Source organism: Seriola dumerili, unplaced genomic scaffold (genome assembly GCF_002260705.1).
Source record: "Seriola dumerili isolate Sdu_G_001 unplaced genomic scaffold, Sdu_1.0 BDQW01000056.1, whole genome shotgun sequence".
Lineage (NCBI taxonomy): Eukaryota > Metazoa > Chordata > Actinopteri > Carangiformes > Carangidae > Seriola > Seriola dumerili.
Window position 1 is genome coordinate 6127947 of NW_019174311.1, and position 22952 is coordinate 6150898.

Consider the following 22952-nt stretch of genomic DNA (forward strand, 5'->3'; position numbering starts at 1 on the left):
ACATCAGTCAGGACTGCCCGTGCAGGTGCCTGCGACCGGGGGTGGGGTGGGGGTGGTGGGGGCGAGGGGCTGGGCTCACTGACTGCTCCAATTTCATAGGCTTCTGACCTGACAGGAAAGACTGTGACAGTAGAGGGGAAGGTATCAAAACAACAGAGGAGTCAGGTGTAAGCCGACTTAAAGCAAATAATACATCAGATCCCTCTTTCCTTCAAATCTGTATATGAACCTGTAAATATTTGTCTTCTGTAAAGTGAGTCTCCTGTCAGCCTCCCCAACAGCCCTCTCTAGTGGGATGGTAATAAACTGTATGGTACTTCACAGCGCCTGGTAAAAGAAGTATAGTTATAACACTGTTGGGGGAAATAATGTTGAGGAGAGTGGACTGATTCCCTCCAAATCTATTGATGCAACTGATTAAATCAAATGCAGTTCAACCGCCCTTCTAATTTACACACGTGCGCAGTGAAGAATTTTACTTTACAGCAGACAAACAAACAAAAAAAACAACAGCATTTATTGTAAGGTCACATTTTGAGTTAGCATTATTACTGGAATGGTAATAGTGTGGGGGACTCATGCAGGGTAATTCAGATATTTCAGCATTAACAGAAGCACAGTATTTGGATATTTGTCAGCAGGGATTATGAGCTGCATGAGTGTACAAGATGTAGGTATTAAGTGACTGCTGTATAGAAATGCACAGCATGAACAGAGTCCAGAGCATCTGCATTCCTTGTGTTTAGATTTGATACAATAGTGTGTTTCAGTTATTAAAACTAACAGCAATATTTTATTTTCATTCATTCTCTCTTAATGAGTCAACCCTTTTCAGAAAAAATACCAGTGGCAGGAGAATTTAAAAGACTTAGTCACATTAATTGAAAGAGAGGAGGGATTCCAACTTTTCTTTTTTATTTTAAAGCATGCTTTGGAGTATGGTCTAAGCAACACTTGAGCATATGTCTGTTTTACCAGCACAGCCCAGAACAGAGACATTAAAATCATGATGTACAAGTAAATACACCAGATAAGAAAAAGAAAGCTCATAAAACAACTGAAGAACATTCTAACTCAAACTGATTCATCCATCTAGATCTCCCCTACTTTTTCTCTCTTCTTTTTTGAAGATCAAGCAATGGCAAAAAGTTGAATAATTCTGCCTCTTTGATCTGCACACACAAGTGAGAGTTCATTTCCATTTTTGATTTTTTTTTTTCCTCCTTTCTGTAAGAGTGCCAGCATCAAGATTTACCTTGGTGTGCAAATGTGCTGGAATAGGTTAAAAGGAAATCTCGCTGCTCTCTCAAAGCACAAGTGCAGATGTTATGAAGTTAATTAAAAATTTAGCAATTCGTTTCTCCCGTCCCAATTTAGGCTGCATCAAATAGAAGAAAACAGACGGAAAAATGAGAGAAGTCCATGCAGTCTGTCTTTTTACATGTATGGTAATGTCAACAAGGAGGAACACTTCTGAAATATAAAATTCAGGATAATACACCAATCTTTTAAGCATTTTACTATTATTCATACACTGTGTATTATTAAGGAAATTTATCACATCCTGTATGTAATGTATATTTCAAACAAATAAAAAAAAATCTCACATTTATCAAATATAAAAATGTTTAATACAACCCATCATTTTGACTTCTTAAATTCCCTCACTTCTACTTCTTCACATCTGCAAGTTTGGCCTATGTTATTGAAAAATCTGAGATTAATCCAGTCAGTTATCATCTGTTTTCCCAAAGACATTTCACATAGCCTGCCTCCTTTAGAAGACAGTGATAAACACATATTAAAGCCTCCCCCATTCCTCCAATCTTCCCAACAAGCATCCTTGTTTACTAAAATTGCATCAGTATGTTGACATAGGCCCAGTATCTTCTACCATCTCTTCCATCTCCTCCCAAATAATAGTGCCATCCACAGAAAGGATGTCAAGTCTCTAGGTGCTGCCCACCCCTCTCCACTCCCCCTGTGTGGATGATGCTCCAGGAGGGGAGCGGAGGGAGGAGGGGGGTGTATTTTCCGCACAGGTGTTGCAGCTGCATTCGTACATAAATTCCTTTCTGTGTGAGCACTGCTCAGTGTTAGCCTCTCTGTGCTGCTTCCCCCCAGTGGGACCCCTCCTCCACTGAGTGATATTACAAGCGGCAGCCGTGCGCCTCTGATCTACAAGCGCTGGGCTCCCTCCTGGTCCTGGGTGAATAGCGCTTGACTTGTTCAATTTGTTTAGAAGCCGCGTTCGACGCTTTGAAGCCACACATTTTAGCATAAATCATAACCTGTCTCCTTGCTCACAACTGCTTTGAAATGCAACATCTGCTTTTGAATCCCCTGCTTTACAATTAGTTAAGCAACATCAATAGATTGACTCCCTATAATTTTTCTTGATAATGAACTGCTATGTACACGTGCAAGGGCATTAGCGGTGGGCCCATTTGAGTTTTCAAGGCCAAGGTCCTGAGACGGATCAATCTCCATCAGCCTCGCGACGCCGGGACGCTGTGAACTTCCTGAAGTTCTCAGCATGTTCTGAGTACAATCAGACGCACGTGTTAAATTGGGTTACCCACCATGGTAACCTACTTAGGAAGTGTCATGGTTGTGGGGCATGTTACCGGGCCATGTTGTTTACTCTTTCATCACACTCTTCAGGTTCCCTGTTTGTTGGTTTGTTTTGCAAAGCACAACCTTCTGTTCAGCTGTGGGAAAAGTGCGGAATCAAAGTCCCGCAGAGCAGCCTGACGTTGACACTGATAAGCTTGGCCTGTCACTATCCATTTGTCTGAATGACAGTGATGCTCAGGTTGGATCTCTGGAGGAAGTAATACACGCACACAGAACCCAGGTGCATATGCTCCTGCCGCTGCTCTGCCGTTGAGAGGAAGAAAAGTGCCTCCAAGTTTGCTTAATGAAGTTTGTATAGTTATAAAGTTAATATGGTGAATAAAAGGAAATGCACACAAAATATTGGCAGGAGTTTTTTTTATTTGTTCATACTGTACCAAGGTTCAAACTCTCACAAACTGATCCATCAGTTAGAAACCTCTCATCAGGTACATTAAGAATTCTTTTTGCAGGTTTGAAGGGGAAAAAAACAATCCCAAAGATTTTATTTTCAAAGGCAAGCATTTGATCAGTAGTCATCAATTAAACTTACTGAGGTGCAAATTACACCACAAGGATTAGATGAAAGAGCCTCTGTGTCATTTTCTCCCCTCCTCCTCAAAGCTTGGCTTGGTTCGCAGTACACACAAACAGCAGGCTGATCCCTGGCATGGTGGTGACAGGGTGACACTTCCCCTCACATTACGCAGGCTGAGCTGACTGAGGGGCTTAACAGATAGTGGCATCACAGGCGTACATTTACAAATAAATCTACTGCTCTGGCTGTGCGGCACTCCTCTGCACATGTAGCCCTTGTATCTCTGCTCCTGCTTTGCATTTCTGATATCAGCTTGAGCCTTTGCCACGAGATCCGAGTCCCTCTTCCTAGATGGTGCGTTTGGGCTTCGTGGGTAATATTTATGAAACGGGCTCAATTACATTTTAGGTCTGACTTCCTGTTTTAATGTGATATACAGGCCTTCAGCAAAAGAAAATTACCGTGCTAAACATTATTGTTGCAACAATCATTTTCTAATGTGAGGTTAAATAGGGTTAAACATGGCGGTGATGCATAAAAGTTGTTCAGTTTTTTTTTATATATCCTTCTGGAGTGAGTCCCCTATGAGTACAGTAGTTTAGATCAGACGCCAGTATCAGGTGACAGGTGCTCACATCTGGCACAGCCACTGAACAAAGCTATAAGATCAATTGGCAGCGGTCCCTGCATGCAATACCCACATTAACTTGATGGCTGTAAATGATATCGTCAAGTGTTACAGCTAATTATTTACCTTTGTTCATCTTTGTTTAAATGCGTTTGGAGACGCTTTATGATTGATAATCCCATTGTTTCTTTTTATCTTTTGTCTCTGCATTTGCTTTTTTATTATTCATTTTATGTGGCATTGTACAGACAGGCAATTGCAGGGAATTCATCTTTTTAGGGAATTTACACAGCCAACCCTATGAATAAACAATTCATTTTTTTTTTCCTGGTAAATTAGTTATCATTAATTTTAAATGTTGTAGTGGGGAAATGAATTAACATAATGCTCAGAAAGGGTGCAACAGTGGATACTTCAAGCACCAACAGGAAATTAACAGAGGATGTCAGACAATTGACAGACACACTGTCAGTGTATCTTATCAAGCAGCAGTCACAATCAATTTTATCAGCCGAGTATGTTGACAGTTATAAGGATTTTGACTCTGGTTTTCAGCGGATGCAAATACAGACGTGCGACTAAACAATGACAACAAAGCAGACAAACACAAACATATTATTCTACAGGAAGATATAAATATATTTATATACATGCATACACTATCTACATGAAGAGTACATTGTTGCTGAAAAATGTAGGCTATTGTGGTCTGATTGATAGTATACACTACAGATGTATATATGTACGATTACAGGAATACACATTCAAATAATGAGCCCAGAAGAGCTGTTTTTATGGTTAAAGGAATGAGAATACATTTGGAAAATACACTGATTCTCTTTCTTAATGAGAGTGAGATAAGAAGATTGATGCCACTCTCATGACTATACGCTTAATATGAAGCTACAGCTAGCAGCCAGTTAGCTTAGCTTAGCATACAGACTGTTAAGGGGGGGGCGGCAGTTAGCCTGGCCCTGACCAAATCCACTGACCCACACATCTAAAGCTCATTGATTAACACGTTACATGTCTTGTTTAATTTTAATTTTCCGTTTACAGTCTTTATGCTAAGCTATGCTAACGAACTGCTACATCCAGCTTTATACTGAGCAAAGAGACATGAGAGTGGTATCCATCGTCTCATCTAACGTCTGCACGAAGGAAAATCTTATTTCTCCAAATGTTAAACTATTCATCTAAATAGCTGTAAACTGTAAATGACTCCATTTATTTCTCCTTTACAGTGTTCTGTGAACCATACTTCAGACTTTAGTTGAAGTGTCACTTATTATCTCTTGATTGACTACACGTCTTTTCATGCAACTTTGCCACAAGTCTCTTTTCAGATCAAACGCCATATTTTATAGGCCGAAACCTTCAAAGCATGTCATATCCTGTCGAGATGATGAAATGATTATGAAGTACCATGAAAGTGACATTTGGCAGATGGACTGTATTCATCTTTATCACTGCAGAGTTCCTGTACTACTTTCCTTTGATAAAACATGAAACACATCCTCGCCTCAGATTTTCAGTCTGTGACAAGTGTTTTAGCTTCAGTGCTGATATATAAGTGAAGTTAGTGTGAATCTTGAGTCTACTGAACAAAAAGTTGTTGTTTGATTTGTGGTTTCATTTTCATTTTGTTACACAAAGTTGTTTGCTGATAAAACCTATTGACTCATCTTGGGCCGCCATACAGTGTTCTAGTAGATTACATTAGTAGAGTAAAGGGCAATTCAGTTCATTTTATATAACATCACCACAAAGGTGAAGAAGGCACTGATTCCTTCAGTCTGTTCCTTTTATATGTACTTCCCAAACCCCCTCCATCTTCCCTGGATCTCTCTCTCTATCCCCCTTTCGTCTTTCGTCTCTGGGAGTATGGGTGCATGTCAAGTGATTGTTGAATTGAAATATTGATGTGGAGTATCAAAGCGTGGTGTAGCACTCCTGTGTTTCCAGAACTAACCACGAAGCGCTTTGATCAGATACTCCTGTGATCTGACTTCTGAAGTTGTTAAGAGTGCTGGAAAACAAAATGCAAACAAACTTCAAGTGCTCTTGGTATTGATAAAAGTTTTCTTTGACAAGTGGAGATGCGTGCTGTCTGCCTGTGTCTGCCCAAGACTGGAGATTTTGGGGTTTTCGTACATGCTAATGGACAAGAGATGAGGGAATTATTATAGTTTTCTGCTTCTTACATACCTAGCCATGTAAACTGTAGCACAGGGGTGGGAATCACCACAGAATCCTGCTGCGATAGCAAGGCAGTCGAGTAGCGATGCAAAAATATTCAATTCTGTGTTTTGTGATTTAATTTATGTGTGATTGGATTCAGCATGTTAGGATCTACCATTTTATTTCATTTGCAAACTAAATGAAGACACTTGAGTGATAAAACCTTAGATGAAATTCCTTTACGCAATGAAAGCTTATAAGGGAAAATAAAATAATTAATTATTAATTTGGATAAGTTTAAAATCTTTTTTGGAAATAAAAGTACTCTTCCACACCAAAAAAAAAATATAATTGAATGAAAAATTGAATAGGGTGAGGTATTCCTCCAGAATTTATTCACATTTATGATTAGACGCAGAAGAAGAAAAACTGTTGTTTTATTCGTTTGTTTTTTTTTTCCATCATCTTCTTAGAAACAAACAGACATTTTGAAAATGATGTCATATTAAGGAAGATATTGAGAACAGAGATAACACAGAGAGGGCCAGTCTACAGCGATGACTGGTGCAGGACGATGTGCATCTGAAGAGATGAACCTACACAACTGATGAAATAACATGTCGTCACTGAAGCAGGAAACCGCAACACGGCGTCATGATTGATGCGAAATGAGCAAATTCTCCAGTCTACAGAGGTGAACCTTAAGTGTGCCTGAGTAATTTAAACATCAGCCTCTGTTTAGTGTTTCCCTCTCAAACACTCCTCAATAGGAAACAGGAAAGAGACTCCTAAATGAGGTATCAAATTGTTGCACTGTAAAGTCCAGCTGTTGGTGTTGCTCCTCATCCCAATGAAACCGAGTGTCATGGTAATTACGTCCCATCTTGTCCTGTCTTAGTTTGCTGAATGGTTAAAGAGTGAGGCACTATAGTAAGCAGCAGGCTTTTACATGCTGTCTGTCTCATCCATTAGGCCACATTTGTCACATGAGGGCCATTGAGTCAGCACAGTGCTGTAAAATTGGCTTTTTGACATGGCCACCAGTACAAAGGCTGCTCTCCTCCGTGGCTGCCCTTTTCGAGTGCAGATGGTCAAGACAGCTGGGACAATTTAGTGATCTGAGGCTTTTAAACTGCCCCCCAGGCATGATAAAACCAGCTTGAGTAGCCACTTGCATATTCTATGTTCTGAGCTTAAGAGTAAGATGATGCCTGCAACAAAAACAACACCATTTGTTGGCAAAAGAACTAAAAATTCGTCCTGGATTGGCAGAATTCAGAACATTAAACTATCACTGTAGTGTTTTAAGATCTGTTGTTCTTTTTTCTTGGATTTATTTTATTGTCTTTTGCTGTTCAGAAATAGGCGCATAAGAACGTCTGTATCGCCCTGTTGGGTCTGTGTCAGTTTTGAAGTTGAAGTTGCTGGTAGCCACCCCAGTCAGAGCAGCCTGCAATGTATGACGGAGCGGACCTGATTACAAGCAATCTCACCAGCTGTTTAATGAACACAGGGACCTCTTTCTCTGGAAATGAGTTTTCCCTTGAAAACTGTGGAAGCCGTATCCAGGTCTATTTAAATGAGGTAACATGGGGAAGGTAAGCACCACCACATGAGCATTGTTTTCACAGTTCAAAGTGAGGAGAGAGTACTTTGCACTTCAAAGCCACTCATCTGGGAAGCAGTACAGTGGGGGTGGGGTGGCGTGGGGGAGAGGGGACAGGAAATAAGAATCAGGGTAATTAACAACTTCTGCTCCGTAATAAACCAGAGACATAGTGTACCTCTGCCTGTGAGATACACTCCTATTTTCATGTCCTCCTCACTCTTTGCCATTTTACTACTGTTTTCTTTCATCCCAAATGTTCACTTTAATTTGGAATCCGTGTTTTTTCTCATAGCTGCTGGAGCTGCATCGTGTTTGTTAAGATTTGAATGGGAAATTTGTATCATAAATCATGAACACATTTTTTTTATATCATAGCTGTATCGATCGGCAGATGTTGGGTTCTTGCCTAAATGATTTAGTCAAATTTGAATTTCAAGCAGGAGGTTTTAGGAAACAATGGGACAATTAGAAGTCATTAAAATGTTTTATTAGCATCAGCTAAATGTAATATTAATCTGATCTAACATCCTGTCAATATTTCTATAAAGAAATAGTTTCATTATTACTGCTAAATAAAACAGATTTTCATAGTTGCTCTGTTTTGTACGCACCTAAAATAAACACAATCAGTGTGATTTATTAACAGGCTGCAGCTAAACTCTGCACGTCACTGTGAGTCTGGAGAAATCTTTTGTTTCAGGCTGATGTGTCTCCTTGTCAAGGACATATTGTTGGTTGCACTCTATCTGCTCAGCTTTGGCACCAGTAACTTCAAAAGGCCTCACCCAAATGGTACAGTTTAGCGGTTATCTTCCCTCTCTTTCATTTATTTATTTAAAAGCTGTTAATTCTACGTGGAAGTACTACATGCAACACAAGAATCAGCTTACATTTCTGTTCAAATTCATTTATAAAATATACATTTTGTTCAGTTCTTTCTAATTTTAGCCGGTTTCTCCCAGGGGGTATGTTTATTTAAGGATCACAGTCTGTAAAACAGAGAGAAGTAGATAAGTGAGGAACTAGGAATTTACATGAGAAACAGGTTCCCAGCCTGGATTTAAACTCTTAATATTGTAATGGTGAACAGATTTACAGAATGAGATTAAGCCTCAATCTGCATTTAATGGAGCACATCTGAAGTGGCCTCTACTTGAACTCTTAAATGTGAGAATGTCACACAGGGCAGCCTATTTGACATGTCACCTACTGGTGAGAACTCTGAGGCTTTGATTGAGTTTTATCAATTAGCTTTGTGAGGGAAAACACTCTGCCTGACTTCACAGAGGCTGCATTAAGACACAAAAAAGTTTGTCACCTTGAGAAAACTAATAATCAAACATAAAATGAAATAACCAGCAAACTACCTTCTGTTAATTCATTTTTTGCTGGTTTTGTTCATCCAGCAGGTGATGAGTTTTAAAGAGAGCGTGGTTTACCTCACTTGAGCACAGTTAAGCGTGTGAATACGGCTTCCTATGGTGAAATGCCTGATTTAACTAAACCAAAATGCGTGTATGTGTTTTCATCAGGAATTTCATGAACAAAAACTAAACTAAATGTACTCACCTTTGCGCCCTGTCATCGACCTCTCTGATTCAGCGTTCACCCTACTTTGTTTCATGAAGTGATGCAAGACGTAGGATTTCAAAAAAATAAAATTCAAGGCTACTTTTATTCCTCCCTGTAAAATATTATATTGATGCTTGTTTGTCTTGTATTTGCTGAATGGAGATCATACTTTGCCCAACTTTTCATTTAAGATAGCATCACTGATTGTTACCACAAATAAAAAAATCTATTTATTTACTATCTTTACTTGAATTCCCACCGTGGAGTTGAAGCGGTATGCAAATACTCCCAGAGAGAAAAATATTTTTGACTAAGCAGGCTATATTAATCTTAGATCTTTTAACAGACTAAGCATTTTGTTCTTGTGCAAGTTGCTGAAACACTAGAAATGTTGTTTTTTTTTTTAATCATGGAGGTTGAGAGTTGTTGTATCAGTTTATTTGAAAATAAAAGAAGTCCACAAGAGAAGTTAAGTTAGATCATCTGAAAAGTATAAATTGCAGAAGATTCTGTATCTTGTCTCAAATCTTTTTTCTTTTTCTTTTTTTTCTCAGAACAATTGGAGGAGGAGTCAGTTCTTGGGGTCAGCATTTGGTTGAAATTGAGTGAAATTATGAGTAGCCCACCCCTTCACCTAACAGCCCCCCCACCCCTCCCGCCCTCTCATCTCCTCTCTATTGACTGGCTCTCCTGGGCATCATACTGGAGACCCCGTTGAGAGGATCTTTTCTCTCTATAAAGAGAAGATGCAGCTCAGGCGCCTTTGAGATGATCGCAGGGATTTATTGCGCACTTCTCTGCCTCTCACTTCAGACGGGCATCCTCGGCTGCTTCAGCACCAAGTGATCTGGACTGCTAGCATACTAAAAAAAAAAAAAAAAAAAAAAAAAAAAAAAAAACTACTGGACTGAGTGGACATTTGAATGACGCGGGATTTCCCCAGTCTGCTCTGCTTAAGTGTCGGAGGGATCCAAGACCCGAATGTGAGCATCCTTTTCTTCCGCGTTGAGAGCTGTAGTTGAGACTTTGTGCGTCGTCGCCTCTCGGCGCAGTTTGTGTTGCAGGTGCGTTTAGAAGGAGCGCGAGCACAGATGGCTGCGCTGACGATACAAAGGACTGACAACTTTTTGCACACCTTCTTACAGGTTTGTTGTATAACCGTCTTTATTGAGGCAGTGCACGCGGATTTATATATTTCCTGCTTTTGCGGTGGTGAAACGTCTCCACAACTTGTGCGCAATGAATGAAGAGGCTTGATGCCTGATCGGTGCGAGATGATTTAACTTGTTGTAGTGGTAAAATAATTTGATTACATTGGGATGAATTCAAGTAAGAGCAAAAAATAACAGGAAAATGTTTAAATTAAAAATTTGAAAACTGGTAATTCATTTGGTTTACATGGAGACTCTATTTCTGAACGTTTTAGGAGAGCTTCATATAAAAGAAAATGCTTATTTGAATGTCAGTAGATTTAAAACTAAGTTGTCCTAATGGTGGCCCATGTATTCTGATGTGTGTTTTTGAATTACCACGCAGGACCGGACGCCCAGCTCCTCTCCAGAGGGAGCACCTAACGCCCTCTCCTTCCTGGCCACCACCTGTAGCCAGGCCTGGCAGGTGGGAGGCGCTATGGGCTCAGAAGGTTCCCAGTTCCCCTACGAGGGCACCGTCAGCTCCACATCGGGAATGTTTCAGCTCTGGAGCAACGACATGGCGCCCAGCACAGCCCTCAGCACACACCAGATGACCTTCACGGTGCCCAAGGTGCAGTTCCCTGGACACATGCAGTCTGGCCTGGGTCACCATCATCATCACCCCCATCACCACCACCACCATGAGCTGCCTCTCACCCCTCCAGCTGAACCTCCCTCATCCTACTCCTTCGAACTGTCCCCTGTTAAAGTCTTGTCCTCGCAGCCGCAGTCCAGCGGCCCTTATTACCCTCAGCACAACAGTGTGGGACAAAACTTCCCCAGCTTTCTCCAGAACTCCTCAGCCAGGCATCACCTGCCTGGAGGCCATGTGGAGGAAGGGCAGCAATGGTGGAGCCTACCCCAAACCAACGCCACCCCCTCCAACCATCCCTTCTCCCTGGGCAGACAGCTTGTTTTGGGCCACCAGCCCCAGATAGCTGCTCTTCTCCAGGGCACCTCCAAGGGGCTGCTGAGCTCCACACGCCGCTGCCGACGCTGCAAATGCCCCAACTGCCAGGCGAATGGTGGGGGGCTAGAGTTCGGAAAGAAGAGACTGCACATTTGCCACATCCCGGAGTGTGGCAAAGTGTACAAGAAGACCTCTCACCTGAAGGCACATCTGCGCTGGCATGCCGGGGAAAGGCCCTTCATCTGTAACTGGCTCTTCTGCGGTAAAAGCTTCACCCGTTCAGACGAGCTGCAGCGGCACCTCCGCACACACACGGGGGAGAAGCGCTTTGGGTGCCAGCAGTGCGGCAAGAGGTTCATGAGAAGTGACCACCTCTCCAAACACGTCAAGACCCACCAGACCAGGAAGAGCCGGTCTGGGCAGCCTTCACAGAGCACGGACCCTCTGCTCACCAATATCAAGAGAGAGTAACCTCTGTGGTCCATTGTTTAAAAATGATAATCAACAATGAACAGACTGTGTGACTTACACTTGCTGCCATAGGTTTGCACTAGAGGGTAAGCATCAAGCTCCCCGAACATCTTCAGTTGTCAAAACCCTACTTTTGACTTCAAGTAGTACCATAAAAATATATTTAGAGACCATTTTTAACAAAAGTAACTGTGTGCTGTTTGAGGCAAGCCACCTTTAAAAGAAAACTTGAAACCTTTTCCAGTGACATTGTGAGTGTTTTGCTGCATTCGTTGTACTTTTCACACAAATTTCACCTGGAGCAACACTGATTTAATGCCTTTGAACAATCTGTCTAAATTTTCAACTTATTTGAAAATCAAACATTTTTCAAGCTTGACGATGTAAATATTTTATCTCTGCAAAAGGATGTGGCAGAATTCCACGAGACTTACCTTAATATTTTGTCCATATCGCCACGTTCAAGATAAATGAATGCCTTAGTACAGTAAAAAAGGTTGCTGTATAGAAATGATCATTTCCGCTCTGAACAGGTTCAGAATGGAAAATTGCCCGTTGCTAATTAGGTTCTTATTCCAAAAAGATTTTCCTAATTTGTCTGCTTCAAGGTAGGGATCTCTTTTGAAATGTAAACACGAGAGTCTCTGATCTACTGATTTATCTCGTCTGCTCTTAAGCAGCAATGTGAAGCACCACTGCTCCAGATTAGCAAACATTTGAACACATTTCAAGTTCTTTGTAAACAATGTATAAATATCATCAACAATTTTATTGGGGTTATGGCCGCATGTAAATTTTAATAAACGCTGTCCTTGCTGAAACAATTCCACTGTTTTGAATGACGTTATTTTCTTACATCTTTATTGACTGATTGTGACTATCTGACTGACAGCGGGAGTCAGTGGTTTTAACCTCCTTACCAGCCCCTCCAATGAATGTGTGAATTTCTGCGAGTGCCCCAGAGCTCCTAAAGATCTAACATTTTATTTAAATGATGATTCGATTGCATTCAGAGTACAAAGGCTGCTCATTGTGCCACTGGTGTGAAGGAAGAAGCTCCTAAAGAAGACCTAACATGGTAGGCTGTTCAAAGATTTTCACACCTCAAAGTAAATACTCATCCCATTGATGGGGCTGTTTGTCTCGCCTGCTCCAATCAAGTTCACAGTCATGTGGTTTTTAATGAGTGTTTTCTTTCTCTCAATGGAGGAGCTCGAGTCAACAGATGCAACAGAGGGCACTGGAGAGGAATTCCCTGTGAATGGGACCCCTGTTGCTGAGACCCCCTCAGTGGTGACAGGAACTCCCTTTGATTTTGCACCCTTGTGAAAGTTAATACCCCCTTCGCCCCCCTCCTTCCGCAGCCTCCATATATCACAGCCGTGTTACGATCGGCCCTGCTTTACTGCCCAGAATGGGGCTTTATTCAGAGGCCAGCCAACCAGCTGTCTGCTCATCCAGGGGTTTCTTCTCTTTGTTTTTAATCCTGTTTGAACTTTGTCCAAGGGGGATGCCGAAGCAAGCAAAATACTTTGCCTTTGTCTTTGTCAGAATGGAGTCTGAGGACCTCCACGGCAAAACCAGTACTTTAATTTCAATATTAGCTTAACTAATAAGAAATGAACATTTCTTTCATTCAAATGAATATTTCCAAAAGTGGTTACAAAGCACTACAGTACAAAATCCACAGGAAAAAAAGACTAGACTTTAAAAGTATATGGGGTTATTTTGATCAAGCCAATAAAGAGAGATTGTGTGGAGTCAGCTTCAGACAATCGGCTTCAAAAAGACACTTTTTATTTGATATGATACAACAGTTTCTACTCAGTCAAACATGGCATTAACCAACCCTCTCTTGGTTTTACGTCCTTGCTTTTGGTTCTCTGTAGTGGTATTCCTTTGTGTGACATGCATAACTGCCTGATCAGTAATTCCCATGAAAACTCACCAGTTCACATTAACTGCAGAGTAAAGATGCAGATTCTGTGAAGACGGTCCAGCTCACCTGATGTCTCACCTTTCAGTTTACTTTAAATCATTTATTGTTGTTGATTTGTTTTGTTTTTTTTGGACAGATTATTAAGCAGCTTCAATGTAGGAACTGAAATATGAGGCCTATTGATCTTTGGTGCAGCTGTATGATCAAACTACTGTAAACTGGAAGTCAAAGCCTTGTGGGGACCTCTACTGGCCACAAAAAGAACTGACCTGATATTGACAGGATGGCCCCTTTCACCTACTCCGCTCTCCTCTTTTTGTCACTTAGGCATTACAATCCAGATAGTAACACAGGTATCTATGATTGTTTTGTAAGAGCAGTGGCAAACTGAACTATGGAGTAAGAAGTATGAGTATGAAACGTTTGAGTGGTGAGCTGCAGTTGTTTTTGGCACTGTTGTCTGAGGAAGAGGGTACATGCAGATTTGTCAGCATCACTCTGTTTATCCGGCAGCATGTTATCCTTCATTTCTACCAACTGGAGCAGTAACAATGTTTCTTGGCATACCTGGGTCATTCTTCATCTTACGAGTGGAAATGTATGATTGCCTTTTCTGGTATGCACTGCACAGTATTTAACCCATGAGGGAAAAAGCTAACAGAGATTATAGAAATGGTGCACAGCCTTGACATGACAACAGTGGACTAGTAAAACAATCAATATTAGTTTAAACCAATGCATTTTTAAGGACGTGTCCCCAAATCCACTCCGGCCTGGAAAGAAAGATCTGTGTAAAGAAGCCAGTCAATCACCAAGGAGATGTTGCTTGCAACACTTTGGGTCAGCACAGCAGTCCCTTTGAATGCACCTATCTAGCAACTCCTCAGGAGTTGCCCAAAGAGCAAAAAGTATTCTGTAGTGACGTCATACCCACAGAGAACCTCCAGGGGGCTCCCTCATGCCTTTTTTGTCCAGATCAAACAAGGGCCAGTCAAACAGAATAAGAGAGCACAGAGGCTCTCAACACTGTGGCGAGAAAGAAAGTTATTCACTCTCAGATGAAATTCGAGTGAGTCCTTGTAGCATGTTCACATCAAGTGTTCTGCCTTTTTCCCGTTCTTGTCAACATAAACAGCAAACTCAGTCGTCAGCAGGGGAATGACAAAGTATATTTACGTAGCTGTACTTGTCTTCACAATGGGGCATCAGAGAAAAAAAAACTTTATCAAGAAAATTTACCAGAGAGTACGAGAAGAGCCACAGGCACTCCTTGCACACTCTCATGCACACAAACACATCCATACTTCATTGCACAACATTCAGGCACACACGTAACTCCAGTGACCGCCCCAATTAGGAATGGATAATTCTTCATGAAACAACTCCCCCTTGCCCTTTGAAAGAGAGAAGAGTATGGTATACACACTCTCGAAAAGGTAAAAAGCAGAAATTGCCATAACACTGAGTGTTTTTTCGCTCTGAGCCCAGTACCATCCCACTGGGTGCTGTTCATGTACACTGAAGGTGTCCAAGGCTAGTCGCCTCCCTTTAAATGGCTCTCTAAAAACAGGAGCATCAAGCAAGCAAGTCATGTTATGGTTGCAGCTCATAATTCCTCCATATGTTCCTTCGGGTTCCTTCATTATTCTCCAGAAATCACTGTTGAACCAGGTAAGGGTCCAGCCTGGCATAAACAGACAGTAGACAAGTCTTCTTGTCTCCACAGCTGTAACATTAGCTGCTGCCCTCCTGACCCAGAGGACAGATAGCGTGAGAGTTCATAGGTCGTCCTCAGCTAGCTGAGCCAGGTTGCTGGGGCGTCGTCCGGCAGAGGGACCCGACAGTGAACCCTGGCTCCCATCAACAGCCTGACCCCTTCGGCAGCCCTCTCCTGCTCTCTGCTGGGGAGAGAGGGAACATTCGTGACACAGCTATATCCATGTAATGCACTCAAACCAAACTCATAACCTAAGTACGAAAACATTTATAAGAAAAATTGTATATCAGCAATTTTTCATTTGGAGACTCCATCTAAGAAAATGCATTGGCTGAAGTTCCACCTATTCACCCCAGCACAAGTATGGGAAATGATTATCTGCCTTTGATAGGCATCTCTCTCTGACTTCCTCATGTGGCTCAGTCTGCTCACTGTTTGTCATGTACCAAGTCTATCAGGCCTGAGTAAACAGAGAAAGAGGCGGAGAACAACAACTGCTGGTCTGTCAACACGGTCCCACTGAGGATAAAAGCCCTGTGATCACAGAGGGACGCGACGCTAATGGCAATGTAAAGCCCAACAACAGGATGCTCCTATCGTTGGCTGGCCAGATAGTTAAAAGGTAAGAACAGACAGGCCTGACATTTTTGAAAAAAATTATATTTCTTGTAAAAGACTTTTTGCTGCATTAACCTGACCGAAACAAGTGCAGCAAACATTGTATTCCAAATATCCAGATTGTTATCAATTCCCTTTTCATCCAATAGGGGGAGGAATTACTCTTCTTATGACTCAACAAATCCCCTCACTTTATGTGTGTCTAAATAAATGGTTACCATTGGCTTAAGTCTTTCATCTTTTAATTAACATTAATGAGCACATTGGAATTACTGTGAGAAGTTGTACAATGGCCCATTATTTCCCCAGCGGTTAGCTTCCTGTGGTTTGTTTTGTCATTAATTTCCCCAATGCTGCTGTTGAATAATGACTGCTAGAGAACCCAGGAACACAATGTTCAACTATGTGGAAAATAATTAATAATTATTATAACTGAAACGCTGAGGCTCCAAACAAAGACAAATTTGTGTCTAAATGCATGCGTTTACACTACCTGTGCGCTTTGTGTAGGTGTGTACAGCCCATTTGACACAGCTTGATAGTTTGGCTGATCAGTGAAGCCCAGTTGGACGTGTGATGGAGAAACAGTTTGGGAGTCAGCAGGGCACAGCTGGACCACAGTGGGCTGCAGATGCAAACAACAGGTAAGTCACTCAATGCTGTACTGCATGCACGCAATACCTTTTGTTAGCAGTTGTTTTTATTATTTCATTTGTGCAATACCCAGTACTGCTGCCAGAAAAAAAAAAAAAGCTTAAGATAAGCAGGCCTGGCTGTGTGTCAGGGGTGTCATAAACAGAAATGCTGTGTGTGAGTGGGAAGTAATTGCAGTACAGGGTCACTCTATGCAGGGGCAGAGAAAGAGACAGCTAAAGAAACCTACGTCCCGCAGTGAGTACGTCTCGCTGGGTCCTTGGCCCTGGCCTTGGCTGGGCAGGTAGAGCGTGGGCAAGGACGTGTTGTGAGAGTGAAGGGAGGGCAGCTTATGACGGTCAATGGAGGCGGAGGAGTGGGGCCGCAGAGCACTGGCAGCAGACAGAGGGGGCCTCATGCTGCGGCCCAGGCTATTTGACTTGCTCTCTCGCCGCTGGTACTCAATAGGTGACTGTAGGGCTGAAAGACACAGACAACACAGGCAGTTCCACTTCTGTTCCTGAATGTTTTACAAAGCATTATATCATGTGGAGTCAGCCTTTACTTTGTCAGTAACACTTTATATAGTGGTAAACGTAAAGATTCAATTAACGGTTTTCAGCACACTATAATGTAGCTGGAAGCAGGTTATGGCGTTGGAGTTCAGCTGGGTCTCACCATTGAGGAAATTACGCTGGGTTTCCAAGATCTGAACCACATCATTGACCCAGGCCCTGCAGATCTCAGGGGAAGAGGCCTGCAGCTGGAAGCGCACCACACTCCCATCAGGATTGCGTGATGTCATCACAAAACGAGCATCATCGCCGTCCACACTGGGCTCCACCCCTAGGCAGCTCACCTGGAACATATCACATCTGAGGAGTGAGGAGTCCATCCTGCTGAGTTGCTTGTTAAATACTTCACTAACACATGCCAGCCTCTAAAAAAAAAAAAAATCCTTGCTGTGGTATTATGTAACGTGTGCTGATTGGAGCAAGAATTAGTGTGGTGTGAATCTGTTGTGTAACTTATAACCTGGGAGTGAAATGTGCTTTCTCATTTTTAGTATTTTATGATGCTAAAACATCCTATGTGGCTGATCTGAGTTCACTGAGGCTCAGCAGGTGCCCACCTTTATGCTGTTCTTGAAGATGTAACCGGGGAGTGAGAAACCTTTCTTCCTATCAATCGGCTCACTGAAGATGACCAGCTGCTCAAACAGGAAGACCCGTCTTTCCTTGGCCCGTGACAGGAAGCCACTGTCATGCTCGGCAACGGTGAAGGTGTCTTGCTGGAGCAGTTTGCCCTGGGCTGTGATCTTCCCCTGGTGCCACGGCGAATATAAACACAACAAACAGAGGAAGTGGTTGCAGCGCGGGTTTCACGGGATGAACAGTCGGCATGAGAAATGTTTGGAAGACTTTGAAGGAAATAAAATTCCTGAGACGTACCTCAAAGCCTTGTAGTCGGCCCACATTCATCATGTCATTGCAACGTTTTGGCACAAAGCACATCACTTCTACTGCTTTCTGTTCGACACACAACAGTGAGGTTGTTATGAAGAATACTAATAAAAAGCATGAGTTACAGCACATACAAACAATTAGGAGCACAAACAAAACATCACTTTAAACCAGGACACCCACCTCCAGCTCCTCCGTGTCCATCCCAGCTTTGGTGTAATACTTCAGGAAGTCCTGCTCAAATAAACACAGCATGGTTACCAGAGCATTCCAGGTTTACTGCTCAGAGTGAGGTGAGGACATCTGGAGGAGTATTTATGGGTGTTGAACCCACCTTTCATTTGGATGCCAAAGGGCAAAGTTTTACATTTAGGCAAAGTTTTATACCAGAGATGTCATTTTATGATCATCTTTAAAAGACTTTTACGTATGATTGTTTAAATCCACGGTATGGAGAATGGAGTCTCATCATTTAATTTGCCTCTTCCTCTCTGACTAGAAAGTAACCTGAACAGCCTGTGTGTGTGTGTGTGTCGTCAGTGTTTCTGCACAGAGGGGGCGTACGTGTTTTTGTGTGCATGTTACAACCTTGTGACTGACCCTGCTGTGTGTCAGACAGTTGCTCAGTGAACACCCGTGCGTGTGTGAGGTGTTGGTGTGTGATCAACAGCGCAGCAGTGTCCTGCTTTTCACCTTGAGCAGCAGCTGGTACTTCATGATCCTCTGGACAGGTTTGATGAGCAGGTCATTGAGCTGCAGCCTTTGGCCCAGCTGCTGCCGCAACTCCTGACATCGGAGACAGACACAACGACACGGCACCAGTCAACATGACAGTCACAGCACAAAACATGGCAGCTAATGGCCAGTGTAATTCCTCTAAGACAATACATCACAAGGATTATACTGTTTGTCTATTAGGCCAATGTTTACTGTCAATCAAAAGGAACCGATTACAATCTGAATAATAAATGGAAGCTGAAACACACCTGCATGGCCATGTATAATATATAGTATAGGAACTGTTAGACTTTCATGCATACAAAATGTCTTATTAACTACATGCCTGAGCACCAGATGACCAGTGTATCAAATTAAATTGTCTTGAATTAATAAGTTAATCAACAGAAAATTAATTGAAAACTATGTTTGGAATTTAATTATCATTTCAGTCATCTATTAAATAAAAATCCCAAACATTTTCCACCTACAGGTTCTCATATGTCAGATATTCATTTTTGGAAATTGAATATTTTCTGGAATCAATTCGAAGATGTCACATCTGATTCTAGTATAGACTGAACATAGACTACATAGTGTACAATTCATCAGGCTAGTAGAATACATTAAGAGGTGCTCACCTCAAAGTACGTCTCGATGTACTCTGACACAATGTGTTCCGACTTGGGCTTGTTCTGACAGTACACGACGTACATATGCAGACGCCTCTCCTGCATTACAAGCCAAACAAGCATCCCATTACAAAATCATTCAGCCGAACCTTTGATGCAAATTAGCCATGAAGAGAAGAACACTTTACAACTGCAACATGAGCCTCACTGTGTGAGAAATCTTGAGTTGCATTACAAATAATTGAAAATGCTACTGAAGGTGAGCAAAAAAAACTACAACAATAACTGTGCAGTGTCTCCGGTTGCTGTTTGGGATGAAAGGGAGCAGAGCAATAATGATTTGCCTCATGGTGAGGGGTCTTTGAAGCTGACTCTGTCTGGTTAGTGCCTACTCTTCTGTGACTAATTGGCCTGGGAGTGCAGATGTAGCAGTCCTGAGCGCCCTAATGGAGTTACATGTAGATGAGCATCAGGTTATGTATAATTTACCCAGGTTACCCTCAGTGTAACCAGAGCCTTTTAGAGGCTCCCGATATAACACCGTACCTAGCAACAAGCTGCATGGCTCTGTAACCTAGAGACCGATGAGCCGCTCCACCTGAATATGGACATCATGAAACACTGCAGATGACGGCCGCATCGTGAAATACAAGGGTGTGTGCCGTGCGTGCATCTGTCTACCAGCCCTCTGTGTGAGAGCACGGCTGTGTGTTTACATGTGTTCGTATGTCGCATGTGTGTGAGCGACACATGTTGCACATTTGTGACAAAAGCTCTTGTTAAAAGCAGATTGGGGCTTTCTGCTTTTCATCGGGGTCATGTTCCCAGTCTGCTTGTCTTCACAGTTTGACACCATGCTTAGATTTAGTTACAAGTTTCTTTATTCCCCCACAGGCTTTTTAAGTTGATTATCCAGAGGGCTGAGCCTTATTGGATTGTTTAAAAAGAGAGAGAGAGTGAATATAGCAAAAGAGAGACACAGACATTTAACTTCATCATCCAATCAAGTTGGTCAAATTACACATCACATCAGACCAGTCTGCATGTGCCACCACTTAACCAATATACATGAATCTAATTGTGCTCCCATAAGCCCTGTGACCCTGTACCGACGCAGGCTCTATTCTATTCTAAGAACAGTACACTTAAAAGTGAATCTTTCTTGCGTGCATTGCTTTGCTTCATCCTTGAGCCAAGATATGTAGGAAGAAGTACGTCTCCGTTTTGGGTGGAAAAAAGCCCTCAAATCAAAGGGCCTGAGCGGAGGGTTTGTTTTTCCTCGTCCTATTCATGTTGTCTTTTTCGGCTGTTTTTTCCCTGGTGTTTCCTGACCAGTCCGGCCCAGACTGGAAATCGGCCAGTGTGTCATTTGTGTGTATGTGTGTGTTTGCCATGTGCGCTTTTGTAAAAACACAGCCTGGACTGAGACATATCAGTAACAGGGAAGTGGAAGGAGAGACGCTGGCAGCTGAGGGAGAGGGAGAGACGTACGGTATAGGATAAACAGGGGCTCTGCATGTTTTCTTAGCTCTATTTACCCTCACTCCAAACAGCACAAGGAAGCAGAGCCAGACACTTCCACTGACGTGTGTGTGTGTGTGTGTGTGTGTGTGTGTGTGTGTGTGTGTGTGTGTGTGTGTATGTGTGTGTGTATGTGTGTGACTGTAGTAGTTATACTTACATGTTTAATGAAGAGCTGAGCCAGTCTCTCTGGCTCTGCCAAGCACTTCTCCAGCTCTCCCAGGAAGTAGCTGAAGAGAAAACACACACACACACACACACACACACACACACACACACACACACACACACACACACACACACAAGCACAATCATCCCCAAAACGGAAGGTCAGATTTGTCTCCTGACCTATTGTTCCTTTGTCCTCCACAAACACAATTCACTGCAAATCACTATTTGTCTTTCATTTTGAATGCAACTGGAGCAAACACACAATTTTCCTCAAGTGGAAATATATATATTCTTAAAATCAGGGACTTACTCTTTATGCCAGTCAAATATTTGGTGAATGTTCCCAAAAACAATCTTGTCTTTTCCCTTCATGTCCTCCGGGATTCCTTTGGAGCTCATCGTGGCCATGTAGCCCTGCAAGGCAATGACAAAGCTGCTGCTGACGTCTGTTCACACTTACGAAAGCCCCTCACCTGGCTCTGAATAACACCAGTAAACATAGCTTGATTGTTATAACATAGCAGCAATCACACACCAGCTATTATTGAGCTTATGTTAACTTTCAAGATGGCAAGAGTTCTTCGCTGAATCAGAATATCTCCAGCTATTTAAGGCCCCGGGAGATAGATCAGTTTGCAACATAATACTCTTCAAGCTAATAATTCACTAAATCTTCTTAAGACTGGAGAAGGTGGGGTGGAGGCAGACCAAAGTGTGAAGAAAAGTGGAGACGTTCTGATGATGTGGATTTAGAGAGCTCTCCCTGACAGACTGGGTGGATGACTAAGCTCCTTCCTCTCTGTCACTGCTGAAAGTGAGTTCTTAGCTGCCAGACTGGGAGGTTTACCTCCACTATGAGCCCCAGGTCTCCCACATAGTGCTTCTCTGTCTCAATAAGCTCCTTCAGCACATACCTGTAAAGATACAAATGAGGGAGGATTAGTGTTAGACTTATGATATCAAATTTATTTTTGCAAAATCTCAGTAGCACTTTATTTTCACCCAGAGTCCTAGTTTCTGAATCATTTTCCAGAAAGGAACTGATGCAAAACTGTGATTTTGTATATCCTGGAAAACTGGTACACTTCCAGTTAACTAAATCCAATTCAATGGAGTCTTTCAGCATATAGCAGGTAAGATGAACATGCAAACATGTAAAGTTTTAGCGGGAGACTTCAGTCTTGACCTTGGAAATAATAGTTTGACAAAGTAATCTTAACTCACTAGCTATTTCAGGAGCCTTAAATTGCATCTTACAGTCTTCATCAGCAAATGGAGTTTACTCATTTGCCATGACAATGGCTCTCAGTTGTCTTTATGTGACGTATGGAACTTAAGTCATGTGGTAACAGCTGATGAAGACCATGAGATGCTGCTGAAAGTTCTGAAGAGAGCTAAAGTTGTGAGTCGGCCCTGAGATAAGATTAAATTTGTCTGTCTGTGAGGTTGTAAATTATAGGCAAGCAGGCAATTCAATAAGTATGTAGAATTAACGCATAAATTAAAATTGTCTTCAGTTAAATTATCATAACATCTATTTACAGAATATGTCAAAGCATTGCTGTCATGAGTATTATCTTTTGAGATAAATGATGTGAGCCACATTCGCACTGATAAAACACATACATGCTTTTCTCCAAGGCACTTCTCCTCTCCTCCTCAGTGTCAGCCGCCGCTGACCATTGGCTGGAGGTGTCGTCCATCAACATAGAGCCGCTGTCATCTGGCAAAACACTGGTGGACTGAGTGTCCTGAGGAGGCAGAGACAGACAGGCAGACAGACAGACAGACAGACAGACAGACAGACAGACAGACAGACAGAC

General features: G+C 42.2%; 2 protein-coding genes across 3 annotated transcripts in view; one reads left to right on the forward strand and one right to left on the reverse strand.

The window, feature by feature from the left end:
* Window positions 1-10235: 10235 nt before the first annotated feature.
* Window positions 10236-11718, forward strand: LOC111219262 (transcription factor Sp5-like). Its single transcript, XM_022741883.1, has 2 exons — window positions 10236-10289; window positions 10681-11718. The coding sequence occupies exons 1-2, from the start codon at window positions 10236-10238 to the stop codon at window positions 11716-11718; spliced, it is 1092 nt and encodes a 363-aa protein (XP_022597604.1).
* A 1781-nt stretch (window positions 11719-13499) lies between these two features.
* Window positions 13500-22952, reverse strand: part of LOC111219160 (rho guanine nucleotide exchange factor 25-like) — a 33145-nt gene continuing 23692 nt past the window's right edge. Inside the window, exons 4-16 of one of the 2 annotated variants that reach the window (XM_022741756.1) lie at window positions 22756-22880; window positions 21977-22043; window positions 21440-21543; window positions 21119-21188; window positions 19447-19536; window positions 18782-18874; window positions 18272-18322; window positions 18077-18154; window positions 17758-17949; window positions 17304-17484; window positions 16876-17105; window positions 16486-16617; window positions 13500-15555 (exon numbers count right to left, since the gene is read on the reverse strand). In XM_022741756.1, the coding sequence (XP_022597477.1) occupies window positions 15436-15555; window positions 16486-16617; window positions 16876-17105; window positions 17304-17484; window positions 17758-17949; window positions 18077-18154; window positions 18272-18322; window positions 18782-18874; window positions 19447-19536; window positions 21119-21188; window positions 21440-21543; window positions 21977-22043; window positions 22756-22880 (1533 nt within the window). In that variant the 3' untranslated portion in view covers window positions 13500-15435. Of the gene's footprint in view, window positions 15559-16485; window positions 16618-16875; window positions 17106-17303; window positions 17485-17757; window positions 17950-18076; window positions 18155-18271; window positions 18323-18781; window positions 18875-19446; window positions 19537-21118; window positions 21189-21439; window positions 21544-21976; window positions 22044-22755; window positions 22881-22952 lie in introns of both variants that reach the window. The other variant, XM_022741755.1, reaches the window with a different exon arrangement.

What these genes read in the sequence shown, in the direction of transcription:
- LOC111219262 (XM_022741883.1), top strand. Translation starts at nt 10,236, where the DNA reads ATGGCTGCGCTGACGATACAAAGGACTGACAACTTTTTGCACACCTTC. An exon ending in TTTTGCACACCTTCTTACAG is followed by an intron (nt 10,290 to 10,680) that starts GTTTGTTGTATA and finishes ATTACCACGCAG; the next exon opens with GACCGGACGCCCAGCTCCTC.